This window comes from Camelus ferus, chromosome 17 (assembly GCF_009834535.1).
Source record: "Camelus ferus isolate YT-003-E chromosome 17, BCGSAC_Cfer_1.0, whole genome shotgun sequence".
Classification (NCBI taxonomy): Eukaryota; Metazoa; Chordata; class Mammalia; order Artiodactyla; family Camelidae; genus Camelus; species Camelus ferus.
Window position 1 is genome coordinate 46,316,732 of NC_045712.1, and position 19,340 is coordinate 46,336,071.

Below are 19,340 nucleotides of genomic sequence, written 5' to 3' on the forward strand. Positions count from 1 at the left end.
CACTTTTTAGTTTTTGATCTATTTTTAAGTAATTTTTGAATAAAGTGTGAGATACGGGTTTTTCAGGTTTTTTTTGCGTGTGAATGTCCAATTGGTCCAGCTCTTTTTCTCCCTACCTTCCTTCCTTCTTTCTTTTTCTCCCACATTTTAAAGAAACTCTTTCTTTTCCATCAACCTTTTTTCCACTTTCTGTCTGAGAGTCTGTGGGAGAAGAGCTTCTGTGAGTTCCTGCTGCAAGGAATTTGAAGACATCCTCCTCCTTCATCTGCAGGACCTCAGGAGCTCCAGACATTGTTAAAGTTTTCTTTTAAGTTACCATGGGAACCCAGAACAGTGGCAGGGGGACCCCTCCCTGGGTATCTGGAAAAGTCAGCACCCTTTGTTGAAATGTGGAGGAGTGACCCTGTTCCAGTCCCCAGACCAGGTTCTAGGGGGCTTGGCATGCCTTCTCTTTCTGAGAACAAGGCTAGGCTCCTGGAAGATGAGAGACCCTGGGGAGGAGGGCAAGCCCAGCTGTCTCAGCCAAGGCCAACCTCGACAATTCAGCAATTGCTCAAACATGCGAGAAGACAGACAGAATCAGTATAGTGAAAATTGATGCAGACTTTCTGGGAGAATTTTGCAATACATGAGCCATATTGATAACATGCAGGTGGACTCAGTCATTACAATTCCAGTATTTTATTCTAAGGAAACAATTTAACTAATGCACAAGGTTATTTAAAGAATACTTTTTTGTTTGTTTTATTTTGGGGGGGTAATTAGGTTTTTAAAGTTTATTTATCTTTTTAATGGAGGTACTGAGGATTGAACACAGGACTTTGTGCATGCTAGGCATGCACTCTACCACTGAGCTATACCCTCTCCCACAAGAACACTTTTGAGAATAGCAAAAGTTTGAAACACTGAAGCGTCTGTTAGTAGTGGGTTGATTAAATCGGGGTGCACATATATAGCGGAAGACTCTGAAACTCTTACAAATGGTGATGTAGCTCTAAAAGGATCTGTTGATGCTGTGTACTTCAGTCAACAAAGCACTTTAGAAATCATTATATATTTTACAGTATAAACCTGTTTTTTTTTTTTAATGAAGTATAGTTGACTTGCAATGTGTTAGTTTCTGGTGTATAGTATATTGATTTATTTATATATATTCTTTTTAATTTTCTTTATCATTATAGGTTATTACAAGATATTGAATGTAGTTCCCTGTGCTAAACAGTAGGACTTTGTTGCTTATCTATTTTATATATAGTGGTTAGTATCTGCAAATCCCAAACTCCTAGTTTATCTACTGCCCCCACCCCCCATATAAACCTGTTTTTGAGGTTTTTTTTTTAATTGAAGTATAGTCAGTTTACAGTGTTGTGTCAGTTTCTGGTGTACAGCATAATTCAACCTGTTTTTGAATATGATAATATATAACTACATTTCTGCATAGAAAAGTGTCTGGAAAAATATACATATAAATTATTACAGTGGTTACCTCTGGGGAGGTATTACAGATATCTTTCACCTTCTACATTGTACCTTTGCATATGTGAATCTTTAAAAATGAGCATCCATTTAAATACAATTAATCAACACAATGACATAATTTCCATTTTGGAAAAATGTTAGTTTATATACAGCTGTGCTACAAAGTTGCCTGTGACCCTTGTAGTAATTTGATGCTCCTAGATGTAACCCTCCAGGTGGTCCTAATGGAGCTGCTTGTTCATAGACTGGTGGACTGTCCATGCTCTAACTGTGGTGGTAAAGTTGTGTGTACACACCGCAGCCAAGATCAGGCAGCAGGCTGTATTTGCAAGAACACAGGATTTGGTGTCAGAAGACCTGGGTTCAGGTTTAGTATTAGCTCCTCCTTTCTGAGTTTCTGTCTCTTCCACGGTAAAATTGGGCTTCGTTTATCACACAATTAACATTGCCTGAGTATAACTGCTTGCAGGCCCTGTGGCTGCATGCTCGGGGCCCAAGCTCCTGCCTGTGGCTCTCAGAATGGTGATGGGAGAATCAGTTTGTAAATGAACAGAAGTATAGCGGGAAATGGAATTCCAGGCACTGAGCTGTACTTTCAGTGGTCTCATTCAGTAGATGAAGGGAGACTGGATCCATTATGAAGCAAGTGGCATAATGTGGAGGGAAAAGCCTCAGGCTCAGTAGTCCAATTGCCTGAGTTCAAATTCTAGCTCCAGCAGAGTCTGGGGGAAGTTGCTTCATGTTTCTTTGATTCCTTTTTCCTCCATCTGTGAAACAGGAACAGGGAATTGTACGCAGCTCATGTGGTTGTTGTAAGGATTAGATGAATTACTACGTGTAAAACACTTAGAACAGTATCTGGCACATAGTAAGGGCTCAATAAATGTGAGGTATTATTGTTATTATTCGGGATGGAGAACACGTTAGACCAGTTGTTTCTAACACAAGTGGGGGCCAAGTTGAAACAGAGGGTGATCTGATTGTGAGTTTTCTCTCCACCTGTGTGCAGCTTCATTCCCGTCATCTGGCCGACCGCATCAGTGATCCCCACCCTTGCTGGTCCACGAACATCCTCCCAAGACTCCAGTGCCATTGGCAAGAATGATATTCCGAACCAGATGAGGGGGCTCCAGAAGCAACTCCTGGAAACTCCAGACCACTAGGTCCATGTGGAGACGTTGGGGTGATCATTCCCCTACTGGGGGCTGCTGTTTCTGCCCATTATTTTAAGAGGTTTGGTGTGTTTGTCTTACTGTTCTAATCAGGGATGGCTTCCATTCCCAAAGCCTTCACATGGTCCAAGATGGGTGTTAGATTTCCAGTCATTCTACTTACATTTGTATTTTTCTTAATGATTTCTGCAATCTGGGTAGGTTAAGGAAATGAGTCCTTATTGGGGGCGTATATGTTCTGCAAATATTTTTGCCAACGTATTGTGTCTTTTGTTCTCAAGTTGTTTTTCTAACATAAGACATTTTCCTCTCCCAAGAGAAATTGCAGGGGGAGAGTACAGCTCAGTGGTAGAGTGCCTGCTTAGCATGCAAGAGGCCCTGGGTTCTAGCACGCACTCCCCTCTCTGTCGCGGTGTGGCCTGTCTTTCAGCACATCTGCTCCACTCATCTGTTGCTCCTGATGTACCTCCTTGGCTGTTTCCACTCCCATACAGCTGGCTTGCTCTTGGGCCATCCTGGCTGCTGTGGTCTGAACACTTGTGTCCCCTGCCACCCTCCCCCCCCGTTCATACACTGAAATTCTGATGCCCAATGCGACAGTATTAGGAGGTGGGACTTTTGGGAGGTGCTTAGTTCTTGAGGGTGAGATGAGTGTGCTTATAAAAGAGACCCCATAGCACTCCCAAGCCCCTTCTACCACGTGAGGACAAAGAAAAGTGTGAGCCTGGAGGAGGGCTCTCACCAGAACCTGACCAAGCAGGCACCCTGATCTTGGACTTCTAGCCTACAGAACTGTGAGAAGTAAATTTCTATTGTTTATCAGTGCCCAGTCTGTGGTCTCTTGTTACATCAGCCGGCACAGACTAGGACACTGGCCTTGGCTGTTCCTTTCAATTTAGCCTCTCCTCCCTTCAATGGGACTGTCTCTAGGGTCTCAGTTTTTTAGACCAAAGTGAGAATTTGCTGTTCTGGCTCATCTAGTCACTGGTGTGGACTGGGTCAGATGGAATGATGGTAGTAGAGGTTTGAAAATATGAAATAAGGTGACGGTACCTCCCTGATTGTAGCCAGATCATAAGGTAGCAGCCCCCCAGGAGGGCTGTTGTTTGGTCACATGATGACTTGCATTTGGAGAGGAGGGCAATAGCTCAGTGGTAGAGCACGTGCTTAGCATGCAGGAGGTCCTGGGTTCAATCCCCAGTACCTCCATTAAAAGACAAAAAATAAAAAATGACTGGCATTCATTGTTCACCCACCTCCCAGTCCTCATGTCAATGGAGGACTTCATGAACACTCACGTACTGACCGGTCTGTCAGCTGGCTTAGGCAAAGTGATGCCAGTGGTACAAAATAATTCCTAAAATCTCAGTGACTTATGGCAAACATCCTGTGCATGTGACATGGCCAAGGCTAACTGGCTTCAGCTCTGCCACTTGTCTTCTCACTCCAAGACCCAAACTGAAGGAGAGCCTTGATCTGGGACAGGCTGATCACCTGGTAGAGGGAAGAGAAAGATGGTGGAACCACAGGACAGCTCTTAGACATATGTTTGCAAGTGGCGTATGTTATTACATCTGTTCACATGCCATTGGCCAAAAGAGTTCTGTGCCCAAGCCGAAGGCTGATGTGGAGGGAGGGTATTCCTCCCATAGGAAGAGGCGGTAAATATTCTGAACAAATAAACATTCTTATGTAGTTCATCACGGCCAGTAGCATGCTTAGTCCCATTTTGCAAGTGAGAAAGCTAAGGCTAAAAGAGGTAACTTGATCAAGGTCATAGATTGGAACTCAGCTCTTTCTGGCTTGAAAGTTGGTTCTTTTCTACCACGCAGTCTCTTTGGGGGAAGTTTTCTTTGTTTTACACTGTGTGGGTTCTTGGGATTGTAATTTATTCAGGGCACAACCATCTCTCATAGGCCCAGAAGCTTCTCCATGAGAATTTCTAGAGCTCAGGCACCTCTGAAGGCTTGCTGGAAGGACACAGAGCTAGAAAGGGGTCAGGGTTGGGGCATTGTCCCCATGAGAGCTGACTCTATTCCATTTAGTAATTTTTAAGCTGTTGAATTATTTATCTGCTTTATGGATTTGTAGATCCTTTGGAAAGGGATCACCTATTAATCTTTGTTTTTGTTTTCGTGTGTGTGTGTGTGTGTGTGTGTGTGTGTGTGTGTGTGTGTTGCGGGGAGAGTGGTGAGATCCTCAAAGCTATTTTTCTAGGTAATTTTATAAACTTCCAGATTGCACTGGATATTTATATTCACAAAAATCATGAGTGGGGTGGAGAGAGTTCAACCGGTCTACTTTTGCCAGATTTCAGCAAGTCAACTTCAGATTTAGAAAGCCAGCTGCAACTCAGGGTACCTTGGGGTGGGGGTTGAGGCAGAAGTTACAGCCAACGCACAGAATACTTCACCCTGTTTATAAGTGTGATTTCTCCTGCCTTCAGTGCAGGCTTACCCATGGCCGAGCTTCACAGGTGCTTGCTGTTGCACAGTAACACCAGGTAGGGTTGGACTTGGCGTTTCTGTGTGTCCATCAGGGTGGGGATTAGGGCGAGGTATGTGCGGCACCTAGGACGCTCAATTTTCAGAGGCACTTGAAGGAGCCCCAGAGTCCTCCTGCCTCACTCCGGTCCTGGCCCTGGGGTTCACTGTGCATGTATCATAACCCTGTTGTTGGGTGAAAATGCCCCGGGCGAGCTTACCTGTGAGAACCTCCTCCCCTGCCCTCCTGGACCTGCAGGACAACCCGGGGGACCTCCCTGCTCTGTTCCTTGGCTCGGCCAGTGAGGTTCATGTCCAGGTGACCGTGCACGTGAGCTCAGGCTTGGTGCGGAAGACAGAGAGGCGTGTGCGTGTGAGCCAGTGTTAGGCTGGGCGGGTCCATATCCGGGTGGACCGGGTGGGTGGGGCCGCCCCGGTGGGTGGGGCCGCCCCTCCCGCCAGGTCCCGAGGTGGGTGGGGGCTGGAGAGTGACGCCGGAGATTCCCCTTCGCACCTTCGGATCCGAGAGGGGGCGGCAGAAGGCGCGCGAGGGGTGACAGGGTGTGGATTCCAGGCGTGCCCACCCAGCGGATCCGCGCGGGGAGCGCCCAGAGCCCCCGGGCCTGAGCGGCCGCTGGGACTGAAAAGAAGAGGAGGTGGAACCGGAGGAGGGCTCGCCGAACCGGCCACCCGCTCCGAACTTGCCCGGGAAACTAGTGCGGAAGGAGGGGCCCGGCCGGGGCCGGGCTGGAGGAGGGGCGGCCGCAGCTGCATCCAGCCCCGTTGGCTTCCTTCCCAGCTCTCCTTCGCCTCCTCCTCCTCTTCCTCCTGTATGAGTCAGGCATTTGCCTGGGATTTGGAGCAGCCACGCGCGGCCCGGGCGCCTGGAGCTACAGCAGCCGCCGCCGCCGCGCCAGGAGCCCCGGCGCCGGGGCCGCCACCGCGGCGGGCACCCGCGTCCCGGGCGCGCACGGACCATGGAGAGGGCGGCCCAGGGCGCAGACGGCGGCGGGGGCAGCAACAGCAGCAGCCGCAGCAGCAGCCGCGCCACCTCGGCGGGCTCCTCTCCCTCCTGCTCCCTGGCGGGCCATGGGGTCTCCGGCCGGTCGGCGACCGCCGGGTTCGGCGGCGGGGGCAGCCGCAGCAGCCCGGGCTCGGTGGCCGCTAGCCCGTGCGGGGGAGGCGGCCGGCGGCGGGAGCCGGCGCTCGAGGGTGTGCTCAGCAAATACACCAACCTCCTCCAGGGCTGGCAGAACAGGTAACGCGCCCGCTGCCCGCGCCGCCGCGCGCCCCTCCCTGCGCGCCGCTAGGTGTGAGTGTGTGTGTACGTGCGCGATCGTGCTGCCGGCGAACCTGGGCCGCCTTGGCACGGGGGCCCTTCCTGCATCCCTGCTCACCTCCAGATGGGGTGCCCAGGACCAGGCGCGCCGCGACCCCACGCCAGGACTGCATCGCAGTGGCGGGGAGGGAACCGAGAGCCCTGGCACCTGCAGGGACTGGAGCAGCCGGCGAGCGCACTGGTCCCCGGGCCCTGCCTTCTAGCGGTTTCCCGCACCCGTGAAGAATGGCTGAGGATGGGAGGCAGAGGGGGGCGTGCTGCCTGCCTGGATGAAAAATTTAATACATCTGGTCCGATCACAGCAATTCTCTCCATAACGTAGTTCGTTTAAAACTTTGGTGTTTAAAAACACCACCACCAACAGAAACCAGCCCCTTATCCTCGGCGCCTTCCGGTGCGTGTGCTAGCCCCTTGCTCAGCTGATGAGCTTTGAACCTCCAATCTTTGCAAAGAAAGTTTAGGGTTTAAAAAAAAATTGTTTTTGTTAACACCCTCTCCCCTTTCGATCGGGGTGGTTCGCTATTTAAATTATTATGATTTCCCCCCTTTAAGTGTTTTTTGAAGTTCCTTGCTCACTCTGCTCTCACAGTTGGGAAGCCTGGGTGTCAAGGGAAGGGGTCGCGGGAGTGTGTGGACTGCCATAGTGAGGATCGTGAGAAAGACTTGAAAGGAGCAGATGGGGTACTGCTGTTTACATCTTTAAACTTCGTCTTTCAAAAACAAGCCAGAGGGAAATGCAAATGTCCATGCAAGGAGAACGGGGCTTTTTGGAGAGGTTGTTGAGGAGATCTTGTGTGTCGCCCTTAGTAGCGCTTGGCTCTTAGGACTTGCGTTCTTAAGGATGTTTGTGAGATTTGAATCACACCCTGGGAACTCCTGCTTATCTCTGCTGGTGAGCAGAGTACAGTCTCTGCCTGTAGATCCATTGGAAGTTTCAGATTGTTTATAGCTGAAACAGCAGGCAGTGACTTACATGAAACAGCCAGGGGGAGGATGACTTCCGAAGTGTGGAACCTGATTTGTTACCCACAGAGAACTTTCCGAGTCACCTGGGTTTCCCTGGAGATCTGTACTACGTTAGTGGAAGTTGCGCCTGAACTTTTGAATCCTATTTCTCAAAATAGCCCCAGTGTCTGCTTTTGCCTTTCCCTTTTCCCCTTAATTTCTTGAAAGCTGAAAGGGAATAGGTAGGGTGCGTAGGAGGAGAGAGGAGATGACTAAATCTGATTTCAGTTCTTGGTAATTGTCTTGTTAATGGCACCTCGAGGTGCCTGGTTGGTGATAACATTTGTTTTGTGTCTTGGACAATTCCCTTTAATGCTCCCCAGCCCCCCTCCAAGAAGCTTATGAGGCCAGCAGAGCTGTTACCCTGGATTACAGTTATTTCACTTGGGGATGGTATTTTTACCTGCAGTGTATATTAAAGGATTTGTTCTTTGGAGTGGATTTAGGAGGAATTGGAGTAACTCATGCTTTTGTATAATTAAATCCACTGGGGTATTTAGGTTGCAGGCCAGATAGAGAAGGGGCAAAATTAATAGCAATATCATGATAATACCTACGTGATTGCAGGTTACACAGGTGAAATGTGCTGTGTACACGGCTGAAGTCTCATCTGTGTCGAGTTTGTTTGCTGTGGTTTATAGCTGGCTGCCAGTGTTTGTTCTTACCACAGCAGACTCACCTGTTTGGAAGTCTACCACTGACTCCAAAAGCATTGTCTCTTTTTAATGGTTAGCGTCTCAGTATGGGGGTTTGTTTCCCACATCGGTGATCTCTCAACCTTGGCCGAGGGGCTGTTAGTGTTCTGGAGAAAATCTATGAGGGTTGTGATTTTGCGCTTCTCCCTTCTCAAGGGATCTTGCAATTTTTTGTTTGTTTGTTTTGGGGGGGGGAAGTAATTAGGTTTACTTATTTATTTATTTCTTAAGCAGAGGGACTTGGAATTGAACCCAGGACCTCATGCATGCTAAGCACATGCTCTGCCATTGAACTATACCCTTCCCCACCACCAAGGGGTCTTATAAAGGGAGATCTGAATCAGTGAAGAGGAGGAGAGAGGGGGATAAAGATAGAAACTTTGAAAATACATTCATATCTCCATTTATTTATTCGGAGACTATTTTATTGAGAGCCTGCTATATGCCAGGTGTTGTTCCAGCTACTGTGGAGCTACTCTAAGGTCCAGAACACCTGGGCACCTTCTCATCAAGTAGTGAAAGAGTCTCAGGATTGAAGAGTGGAAGGAGCCCACCCCTCCTCAGTCCAGGGAAATGCTTTGGTGCAAGGAGGTAAGCTGAGTCAAGCTACCTGCATTTGGGGGCTACGTGGCATGCCCCTTTGACAGTTCTGTTCAAATTGCCTGCTGTTAAGCACAAATCTCCAACCAGAAAGTCCTTGGTGCGTGTTCCTAGGCTGCCATGTAGTTGATAACATCGTTCACCAGCCCCCAGGACTTAACACTGGTCCCTCACTAACAGTTTTTATTCTAGTGTCCTCAAGTTGCTGTAAAACTTATATTTTAATATTCAATTTTATATTCTGCTTTAATTTATTTGTAGTACTCTCACCCTCATCACCATGCCTCAAGGAAGGCAGTGTGGCCAGAATGCAAGCTAAATGACTTAAAAAAAGGTCACAGGAGGGAACGTGGCACGTGTGGGACACACTCAGGAGAGGACGTCAGGGTTCCTTGGCTTGCATTCATTGGTTGAAAGAGTGTGACGTCATTGGAGCATGGGGCTGATACCCGTTAGGGAGTTTCTATAGTTCATTATTAGAGTTACTTAAAGAAAATATTTCAGACATGATAGCATGATATAGACCTGTAGGATGCCATTAAAGTGTAAATTCATCTAAACAAATGAACAAAATTTCAAAAAGGGGCAGGTGGTATATAGATTAAAAATACAGTTTAAAAATGATGACTAAAAGGTACATGTTTGTGGAAATAATTTGTGTGGATCTCCTGTCTTTACTGCCCTTGACATTTTAATATAGAGCAACTGTCTTTTCACCCATCTTTTGGGTTTCATATGGAGTGAACCAGGGGGAGAGTGAGCCCCAGGGCTTGAGGAAACCAGCCGGAGCCAGGTCACACAGCTCCTTGTTGGCTGGGGGAAGAATTGAAGACTGTTCTGGTTTTGCAGAAGGATTTTAAGCAGGGAGGTGACATGGTCTGATTTGGGCTTTAAAGAGTCCACTGTGGCTACTGTGTGGAGATGCAGGTTTTGAGGAGCAGGTCAGGAAGTTGAGAGGCTAGTTAGGAGTTCAGTGTGGTGGTCCAGGCAAGAGATGCTGGGAGCTTGGATGTCAGAGACAAGGGAAATGGAGAAAAAGGACAGATTTGGAGTGGGGAGGAGAGATTTCTGATGGGTTGGCTGTGGAGGTGAGAGGAAGAGAGGGGTCAAGGATAACTCTTGAGTTTGTAGGCTGAGAGGCTGGGAGGTTGAGGTGTTCTCTACGGTGATGAGGGTCACAGGGGATGAATGGGTTTGTGGGTAGGATGGGGGACAACCAGGAGTCAGACTGTGTTCAGTTTGAGAGTTTCATACCTGGTAAGAAATTGGCTATATGAACTCTCATTTGCCCTAAGGCCAATTTTAGTCTTAAGCCAAAATGGAACTGCTTAGGGGTTGCTCATAACTTCAAGTGTTTGGGGAAATAATTTCTAATTAGTTCTAGGAAGTGCTATTTGAATCTTTGAGGGTTTTCATTGCCATTCCGTTTTTGGTATTTGGAGAAAAGAAAACACTGCAGATATGGAACCAGCCTCTAATTCTTTTCTAGGTGACTGGTGGGGGTGTGAGAACTCAGTAGAACACTGAAAGGCAAATCCTGAATAGGGTAAGGAAGACAAATGTTGGCAAAAGAAAACCTCGGGCGACCAGTGGACATTTATTTGGAAAGTAAGAGCACTGTGGACTCTGGGTCAAGCCCTGACATCAGCATTTAGCACACCTGTCACCTTGGGCCTGTTCCCTCATTGCCCTGGGCTTCCGTTTTCCCATCTGTTAAATGTCAAAGATGGTGTTACCCTTACCCTTGTCATTAGATCAGTATGAGGATTAAATGAAGATACTGGTGTGTAAGGGACTGAGAATAGCGTGTAGTGGGTTCCTGGGAAGTGGGAACCATTATTGTATCTTCAGTTTGTCCCTTCTTAAATGGACCCTTTCTGGTCCATAAAATTCTTGGTCTATTTTTTTTAATGCTGTGATTACTCTGGGACTCCATTAACATAATTATCGCAGAGTTCTTTGGAGAGGAGATGATGAGTTCTTTGAGGAGAGAGAGAGAGATCATTTAAAACTTGGAACCAAACAAGCTACAGCAAATTTAGGAGGACAGAATTTATTTCAAGCATATTTTCTGACCACAACAGCATGAAACTAGAAATCAACCACAGAAAGAGAAATGAGAAAAAAATTATTGCATAGAGACAAAACAACATGCTTACTGAAAAATCCAGTGGGTCAATGATGAAATCAAAGAAGAAATTAAAAAATACCTTGAGACAAATGACAATGAAAGTACAACCACACAAAATCTATGGGATGCAGCAAAAGCAGTCCTGAGAGGGAAATTCATAGTGATACAGGCCTTCCTCAAAAATGAAGAGCAGTCTCAAATTAACAGCCTACCCTATCACCTAAGAGAATTAGAAGAAGAACAAACAGAACCTAAAGTCAGCAGAAGGAAAGGTCTAATATAGATCAGGGAGGAAATAAATAAAATAGAGATTAAAAATTCAATCAAACCAAGAGCTATCTTTTTTGAAAGAGTAAACAAAATTGACAAACCTCTGGCCAGGCTCACCAAGAAGAAAAGAGAGAGGACCCAAACAGACAAAATAAACCCTGGAACCAAACACTCACCTCGATGGGAAGTGACTGACTTCCTCCTCCAGCCTCTGTCTCCCTTCCTTGCTTTTCCCCTTAACACTTACCACCTGCCAGTGTGCTCAGTATTTCACCCTTTGGACTTTCTGTGCTTGATGGAAGCGCCCTGAGGACAGAGGATAATTTTGCCTGTCTTGTTCACTGCTGTACCTCCAGTGTCTGGAGCAGAGTGTGGCGTATAATAAGGGTTCAGTAAGTATCACTGAATGATTAAGAAAAGGAATGAACGACTGAGAGGAAATCAAACCAGGGCCTAGTTTTGTTTTGGCCAGTGTTAGCGACTGTTGTAATTCTTACTTCTCTACCTGCTCATAGCCTCGCCCTTGAGTTAATATGTTTATTGTTTGCTCTGCTCCCTGCAACCATTAGTTTTTCTCTTATGGGACAGAAGACACGCCCACCCTCACCTTGGGGAAATTACAACCCACCCAGGGTGGGCCTTTAGGGACCAGACAGACGTCCAGGGCTTTCTTTTGACTTCATCTGCAGTAACAGTGTACCTGGAGAAGACAGTGTTCAGCCTCCAACCATGATTTCCCAGGGTTTTGGGGCCACCGGGCCCATTTAGAAAAGTCAGTGGAGGCATAGATTAAGTTTAAAAATCATACTGAATTAAAATGAATGCTTTTTGACTATTCCAGTTGTTTTAGAGGTAATTGATGATACCAGGGTTGAAAATCACTGCTCTGGTTTAATATTCTTACCCCTATTCTGCAAGGATTTGCACATCTTGGCATCTGGGTTGTCAGGTTGTTCTAAGGCTGCTCTCAAATCATTTAGGGACACTGGATCGCTTCACTGACAATAATAATAAAGGGTGGTTGTTTAGGTTACAAAATGCATATTACATATATATGGGTATATATGCATGGGTATATATATACACTATAATATACATGATATATAGTATATGTTATAACCTGCTGTGTTAACCACTCCCTGCAAGATCTGCTCTCCTCCCTTTTTATTTTTTATTTTTTAAATTAAAAAATGTATTTATTTTTCTTTTGAAGTTTAGTTGACCTACAATGTTGTTAGTTTCTGGTGTACAGCAGAGTGATTTAGTTATACATACATATATATATTCTTTTTCAGATTCTTTCCCATTATAGGTTATTATAAGTTATTGAAATAGTACACTGTGCTGTACAGTAGGACCTTGTTGTTTCTCTATTTTATATACATATCTGCTAATCCCAGACTTGTATCTGCTAATCCCAGACTCCTAATTTATCTCTTCCCACCCCTTTCCCTCCAGTAACCATAAGTTTGTTTTCTATGTCTACGAGTCTGTTTCTGGTTTGTAAATAAGTTCATCTGTGTTATTTTTTTAGATTCCACATATAAGTGATATCATATGATATTTGTCTTTGTCTGACTTACTTCACTTAATATGATAATCTCTAAGTTCATCCATGTTGCTGCAAATAGCATTATTTCATTCTTTTTTATGGCTGAGTAGTATTCCATTATATATATGTGTGTGTGTGTGTGTGTGTATGTCTTAGGGGACATTACACATACACACACCATAACTTCTTTATCCAGTCATCTCTTAATGGACATTTAGGTGACTTCCATGTCTTGGCTATTGTAAATAGGGCTGTTGTGAACATTGGAGTGCATGTCTCTTTTTGAATTAGAGTTTTTCTGGATATATGCCCAGGAATGGAATTGTTGGATCATATGGTAAGTCTATTTTTAGTTTTTTAAGGAATCTCCATACTGTTTTCCATAATAGCTGCACCAAACTGCATTCCCACCAGCAGTGCAGGAGGGCTCCCTTTTCTCCACAGCCTTTCCAGCATTTATCATTTGAAGACTCTCCCCCACTTTTTAAAACATACATGTATTTGAGGATATTTACACCAAGTGGTTACCATGATTTTCCTTAGTTGGTGGGGTTGTGGGTGAGTTTTCTTTTCTTCTCTTTTTGTCCTTCTATTATTTTTTTCCCAAAGGTGAACTTGCATCCATTTTGCAGTTTGAAAATGTTATTGAGGGAAAAAAAGCTGCCCATACCTTGTCACATAATCTCTGAATAGATGAATTTTTGGAGGGTTAATTTGACGTCTAACAGACATTCAGAAAAGTACACAACTCATGTGTGTACATAGTTAGATGAATTTTCATACACATAGCACCCGGAGATCAGGAAAGAGAAGCCCCCTCACCCTGTCCCTTCCTGTCATTCCCCTCGAGGGCTTCGCTATTCTAACTTCCAGTACCTTGATTAGTTTGAATTTCATATTGTACAGGGTGTGATCTTTTGTGCCTGGCTTCTTTCTCTTAATAATAGGTTTGTGAGCCCCACCATGTTGCTGTGTACAGTCGTGGTCTGTTTGTTTCCACTGCTATTTGGTATTCCATTGTGTGAGTTTACTAAATATGTTTACATGTATTATAGATTGACATCTGAGTTCTTCCTAGGTTTTGGCCCTTCCGAACAAATAGTTTTGGGGAGTATATGTATGCATTTCTGTGGGTGGATACCTGGGAGTGGAGATATTGCAAATGTCCAGCTTATTAGATACTGCTGGAGAGTTTTCTGAAGTGGTTGGATCTGTTAATACTCCACCAGCGATGTATGAGAGTTCTAGGTGCTCCACATACTCACTCACACTTGACATTGTCTCTTGTTTTCGTTTTAGCCAATCTGGTGGGTGTGTCGTGGTGTATCATTTGATTTGCCTTTCCCTGATGACAAATGGAGTTTCACGTCTTTTCATGTATCTATTGGCCATGTGGAGGTCATGTTTTGTAAGATGCTATTTAAGTCTTTTGCCCACTTCTGTACTGGGGTATCTGTCTTCTTCTTACTGACCTGTAGAAGTTCTTTATGTGTTCTAGATGTGAGTTCATTGATGGGTATGTGTACACGTGTGCACAGGCACTACGTATACAGAGAGAAAAGATATCTTCTTTCACTCTATGGTTTGCCAGTTTGTCTTTTACTAGTGTCTTTGTAAACACAAATTCTTAATTTTAATGTAGTCACATTTTAAATTTTTTCCCTGTATGTTTGGTTCTTTTTGAGTCCTGTTTAGGAAATCTTTGCTCCCCCCGCATGGTAATGAGATGTTCTTTGGTGTTTTCTTTTGAGGAACGAAATCATTAATTTGAAATTAATTAAGTTATTTTCTTAGAAGTTTCAGTTGATATTGGGGGAATGTGGAAAGGTGACAGAAGCCATACAGCTTTAAGGCTTCCAGTCTGCATTAGTTTCCTTATGGCTCTTATAAAAAAATGACCACAGGCGGGGAGGGTATAGCTCAGTGGTAGAGCTCGTGCTTGGCATATACGAGGTCCTGGGTTCAATCCCTAGCACTGCCATTAAAAAAACTAACAAATAAATAAGTAAACCTAACTCCCCTCCCCCCTAAAAAATGGCCACAGACTTGGTAGCTTGAAACAACAGAAATTTATTTTCTCATAGTTCTGGAGGCTAGAAGTCTGAAATCAGTTTCACCGGGTTGAAATCAAGGTGTTGGCAGGACTGTGCGCCCACCGGATATTCTAAGGGAAAATTGATTCTTGCTTCTTCGACCTTCTGGTGGCTGCCAGATGCCTTGGCTTGTAAAGGCATCACTCCAGTTTCTGCCTCTGTCTTCATAAATTGCCTTCTCTTCTGGGTGTGTCAAATCTCCCTCTGCCTCCCACTTAGAAGGACTCCTATGAATGCGTTTAGGACCCACCCAGATAATCCAGTATAATTCCTCCATCTCAAGATTCTTAATGTAATCAATCTATCATATGTGAAAAGCTTGGCTGGGTAAGGTAACGTTCACAGGTTCCAGGGATTAGGACATAGACATCTTGGGGGTGGGGGGGCATGGCATACACACTGTCATAATTCTAAGGTGATTCTTCTTCCTCTTCTTCTTTTTTTCTTTTTTTTGAAATGGAGGTACTGAGGATTGAACCCAGGACCTCGTGCATGCTAAGCATGTCTTCTATTACAGTGAGCTATACCCTCCCCCGCAAGGTGGTTCTTAAACTCTCCGGCTCCCTTCCCATCCACCTTTCCTACCCTTCACTGGTTGCCGTGGTGACATTGCTTTCATGGAAGGGTGCAGGTCGCTGTCCTGACTCTTAAGTGGGCTTGTTAGGGTTGGTGGACTCATTCATCTCTGTCTGCGAGACAGCCCCCCTTGGGAAAATGTTAGGTAGGTAATACGTGAGGGAAATCGTTAATAATGCCTATGAGTAAACTTAATTTCCTTTAGTGAGCAAATCAGAGTTTCTTTAAATACTATTGGCAGTTTTTGGAAGGATACATGTAGTAATCTGTATTTTCCACTTTATCGTAAGAATGACTCCGTAGTCCAAGGACTTTTTCCTTAAAGGTATAATTAACATGCAATACAAAGCACAGGTCTTAGGTGTTTGGTTTGATTTTTTAAAAATATATTTATTTTTATTATTGTATTATTTAATTATTTTATTTTGGGGTGGGGGGAGGTAATTATATCTATTTAGTTTTAGAGGAGGCACTGGGGATTGAACCCAGGACCTTGTGCATGCTAAGCACGCGCTCTACCACTGAGCTACACCCTCCCCCGAGGTTGATTTTTGATACTTGTTTACACTGTGTAACCACTGCTCCAAAAGGTACAGAACATTTCCACCTCCCAGGAAGTTTCATCATGATTCTTTCCAGTCCATTCCCCTTCCCCTGCAGTCTGTTTCTGATTTTTATCACCACGAATTTGTTTTGTCTGTTTGGGGGTTTCATGGAGATGTGAGCGTACAGCATCTCCTCTTTGGAGTCTGGTTTGTTTAGCTCAGCAGGATGTTCTAAGATTCCTCCTTGTTGCTGCCCTGTGAGTCGTTGACACTGTGTTTTTTTGGTGGTTGAGTCGTGGTACATTCTGTGGCTATACCACAGTTTGTTTATCCATTTACCTGTAGGTGGATGTTTGGGAGGTTTCCAGGTTTGGCTGTTACAAACAAAGCTGCTTTTGTGTACAGATCTTTGTGTGGACATGTGCTTTCATTTATTTGGTTCAATACTAGGATTGGACTTGCATAGTCCTAGGATAGTGTGTGTAGAACCTCCCAAGGTTGTCCAGGGTTGCTGAACCATTCCACGCTCCCACCATCAGTGTATAAGTGACTGGGTGGCTCTCTGTCCCCGCCAGCTTCTGTATTGCCACCTGGGGAGCTTTTGAAAGCAGGGACTGCCTCCTTCTCCTGGAGTCACATTGCTTCTAGAGGGCAGCCTGCGGGAGCCCAGGCTGGTGACGTGGTTAGACCTCGTTGCCCTTCCAGCTTTGCCTCAATTTTGCTGCACGACCTTGGCAAGTCACTGAGCTCTTGGGGCCCTGATTTCCTCATCTGTGACACGATGCTGGCCTTGTGGTGTTGCTCCGAGCTCCCGCAGGCCCCAGGCCCCGCACAGAGCTTGGTACTCGTAGTTTGTTTGCTGGGGATCTGGTATTTTAGGCAGACCAGTGGGTGACTCATGGAACCTGGGTTGGTTCAGTGGTCACTGTAGACCAGACCATAGCCAATGGGCAGGTATTTCTCTGCCCTTCCTCCCCCTATGCCCCAAGTGACAAATGGTTTGGTTTGCATAGTAGATGTGTCCCCTTTGGCCGCTTAGTCTGTGGCCTGGCAGGGTCTGCTCCAGTGGACAATTGTTTGAGTACCCTGAGAAGAAAGGAGAGATGCCGGCCTTTGTGTCCTGAAAGCAGGATTGAAATGCTTATGCTGGAAATGTGGGAGGCTTTTTGCACATTTCCTCTGTGTAGCTTCTGATTGATGGGATTTGGGACCACGGCCAAGACAGAATTAAAAAGAAAACCGTCCAGAGTTTGGTTTTGATAACCCAGACTGGATTGAATATAGTCACATCCCAGAAAGAAAGGGCTCTATTTGTGTGTCCTTTATTTGACGCAAGGATATCAATAATAATGCTACAATTAGGAAACATGATACACAAGCCTGTGCTTTGAAGGTCAGAGAAGGCATTCGCGCCGGGAATAACTTTTTTATGCTGTGCGGTAGTTTTTAGAGGACTATTTGTGTTTTTCTGTGGTTTGTTCTCTTTCTATAAATATTTTGAAAATATACCAAGTTGAAAGGCGACCAGCCTCAGTTTTTATTTTTAGTTTTTATTTTTATCTTTATTTTTAAAATTTGTTTACTGAGTATAGTTGATGTTATGTTAGTTTCGGGTGTACAGCAAAATGACTCATCTATACGTATATATATTCCTTTTCAGATTCTTTTCCATTATAGATTATTGCAAGATATTGAGTATAGTTCCATGTGCTCTACAGTAGGTCCTTGTTGTCCAACATTACTTTTTTATTTTTTCCCTTAACGTGGTCCCTGGATTGAACCCAGGACCTCGTGCATGCCAAGCACACGCTCGACCACTGAGCTATACCTCCACCCTCCAGCATCAGCTTTTTAGTATCTCTTTTCCAGGATGTGTTAAAATGTTTATCTGCAGTGCTAGTCTCATGCCCAGGAACTATGAGCAGAGGTGGGAAATTGCCGAGGCAGCCCTGGAATCCAGGTTCTCTGAACGCGGGTGGGACTAGGGGCTCTGCGTGAGCCCCTCCTTCAGGGGAGTTGAGTGGATTAGGTGACAGGCATGTCCTGCAGTGGTCACTCCGTCGGAGCCGTGGTGGGCTGTGAACAAGGAGTGAAGACCAGCACGACGGTTTTCCTGGGCCCTTTGGTGATTTGGCAGGATCCAGGGAGAACTGGGAAACTTCCCAAGTCGTGCATGAGCCGGCAGCATCAGCCCCCAGACACACTCCTCTCTGACGGAATGTTCGCACCCCACGTGCTTGCTGAGCACCTTTTGTGTGTGTGTCCATTGCCAGGCGAGACTTGGGAGACAGAGGAACACAGCGCAGGCCCTGCCTGAAGGAGCTGACAGTCTGAAACAGGGGTGGGGACGCTTTATCTGTAAAGGGCCAGACAGCTAATAGCTGGCTTTGTGGGCTCCACCGTCTACATGGCAACTCCTCAGCTTTCCCACTGGAAACAAGTGGGTGTGTCTGTGTTCCCACAAAACTTCATTTACAATATCAGGTGGTGGGCTGGATTTACCTATGGGCTGTGGTTTGTGCATCCCTGGTCTGCAGTGACACACAGACTCCTTCATCAAGCTGTCAGGGCAGCTGAGGGTGGAAGCTCAGAGCACAGATTCTGTGGTCCAATAGCTTATGCTTGCATCCCGGTTCCGCTGTGTGACCTGGGGCCAGCTGTTTAACCTCTCTGTGCCTCGGTTTCTTCATCTATAAAATGGGGGTGTGATAGTGTTTGTGTCATAGGGTTGTTTGGGTCAACCTCAAAGCTGCGTGTAAACAGGGACTCAGAACAGGGACTAGCACAGAGAGAGCTCTTATGTTACGGGAGGGTGGTGCTGCCTTAGAGGAAGCACCTGGGGAGAGCACTGGCACCACGTGGGGACAGCGGGAACGTGGCAGGTGAGGGGGGACCTAGGACGTTGATGAGTTGTTCATCGTGCAGCCCGGAGTTGGGGAGGGCTTCCCTGGTAGAGGGCTCTGCGAGTACAAATGTTGGAGGTGTGGAAGGAGGGAGATAGTTTGGTGAGGCTGGAATGCAGATTGTATGTGGGCTGTGGCCAGAGACTAGATGGTGAAAGACAGACCAGGCTGGAAAAGCCTGCTTCATGAGGGACCTCTCAAGCCGCCGAGACCACAAATCATAAAATGTCTGTGTCACCAGAAGGGGATGGATTACACTTGTTTGCTCAGGGAGTGTCAGACCCTTTACATATATTATCCAATTTAATCCTTAACCTGAGTTGAGAGATGTTACAGGTCTATCCAGTCTCCCTTTCTTCTATAGTCACAAGAGTCCCAGTTTTGAGCTGGATATACAGTTGTCCAAATAAAACTATACTCACCTCTCATTCAGCTTCATAGCTAGATGTGACCATGTGATTATATTCCAGATATAAACAGAGGTGTCACATAGTTGT

General features: G+C 45.7%; 1 protein-coding gene across 3 annotated transcripts in view; it reads left to right on the top strand.

The window, feature by feature from the left end:
* Positions 1–2,622: 2,622 nt before the first annotated feature.
* The window catches only part of OSBPL10 (oxysterol binding protein like 10), a 271,282-nt gene continuing 254,564 nt past the window's right edge, over positions 2,623–19,340 (top strand). For 2 of the 3 annotated variants that reach the window (XM_032459364.1, XM_032459365.1), the window contains exon 1: positions 5,591–6,392. In XM_032459364.1, the coding sequence (XP_032315255.1) occupies positions 6,112–6,392 (281 nt within the window). In that variant the 5' untranslated portion in view covers positions 5,591–6,111. Of the gene's footprint in view, positions 2,713–5,590; positions 6,393–19,340 lie in introns of those variants that run through there. The other variant, XM_032459366.1, reaches the window with a different exon arrangement.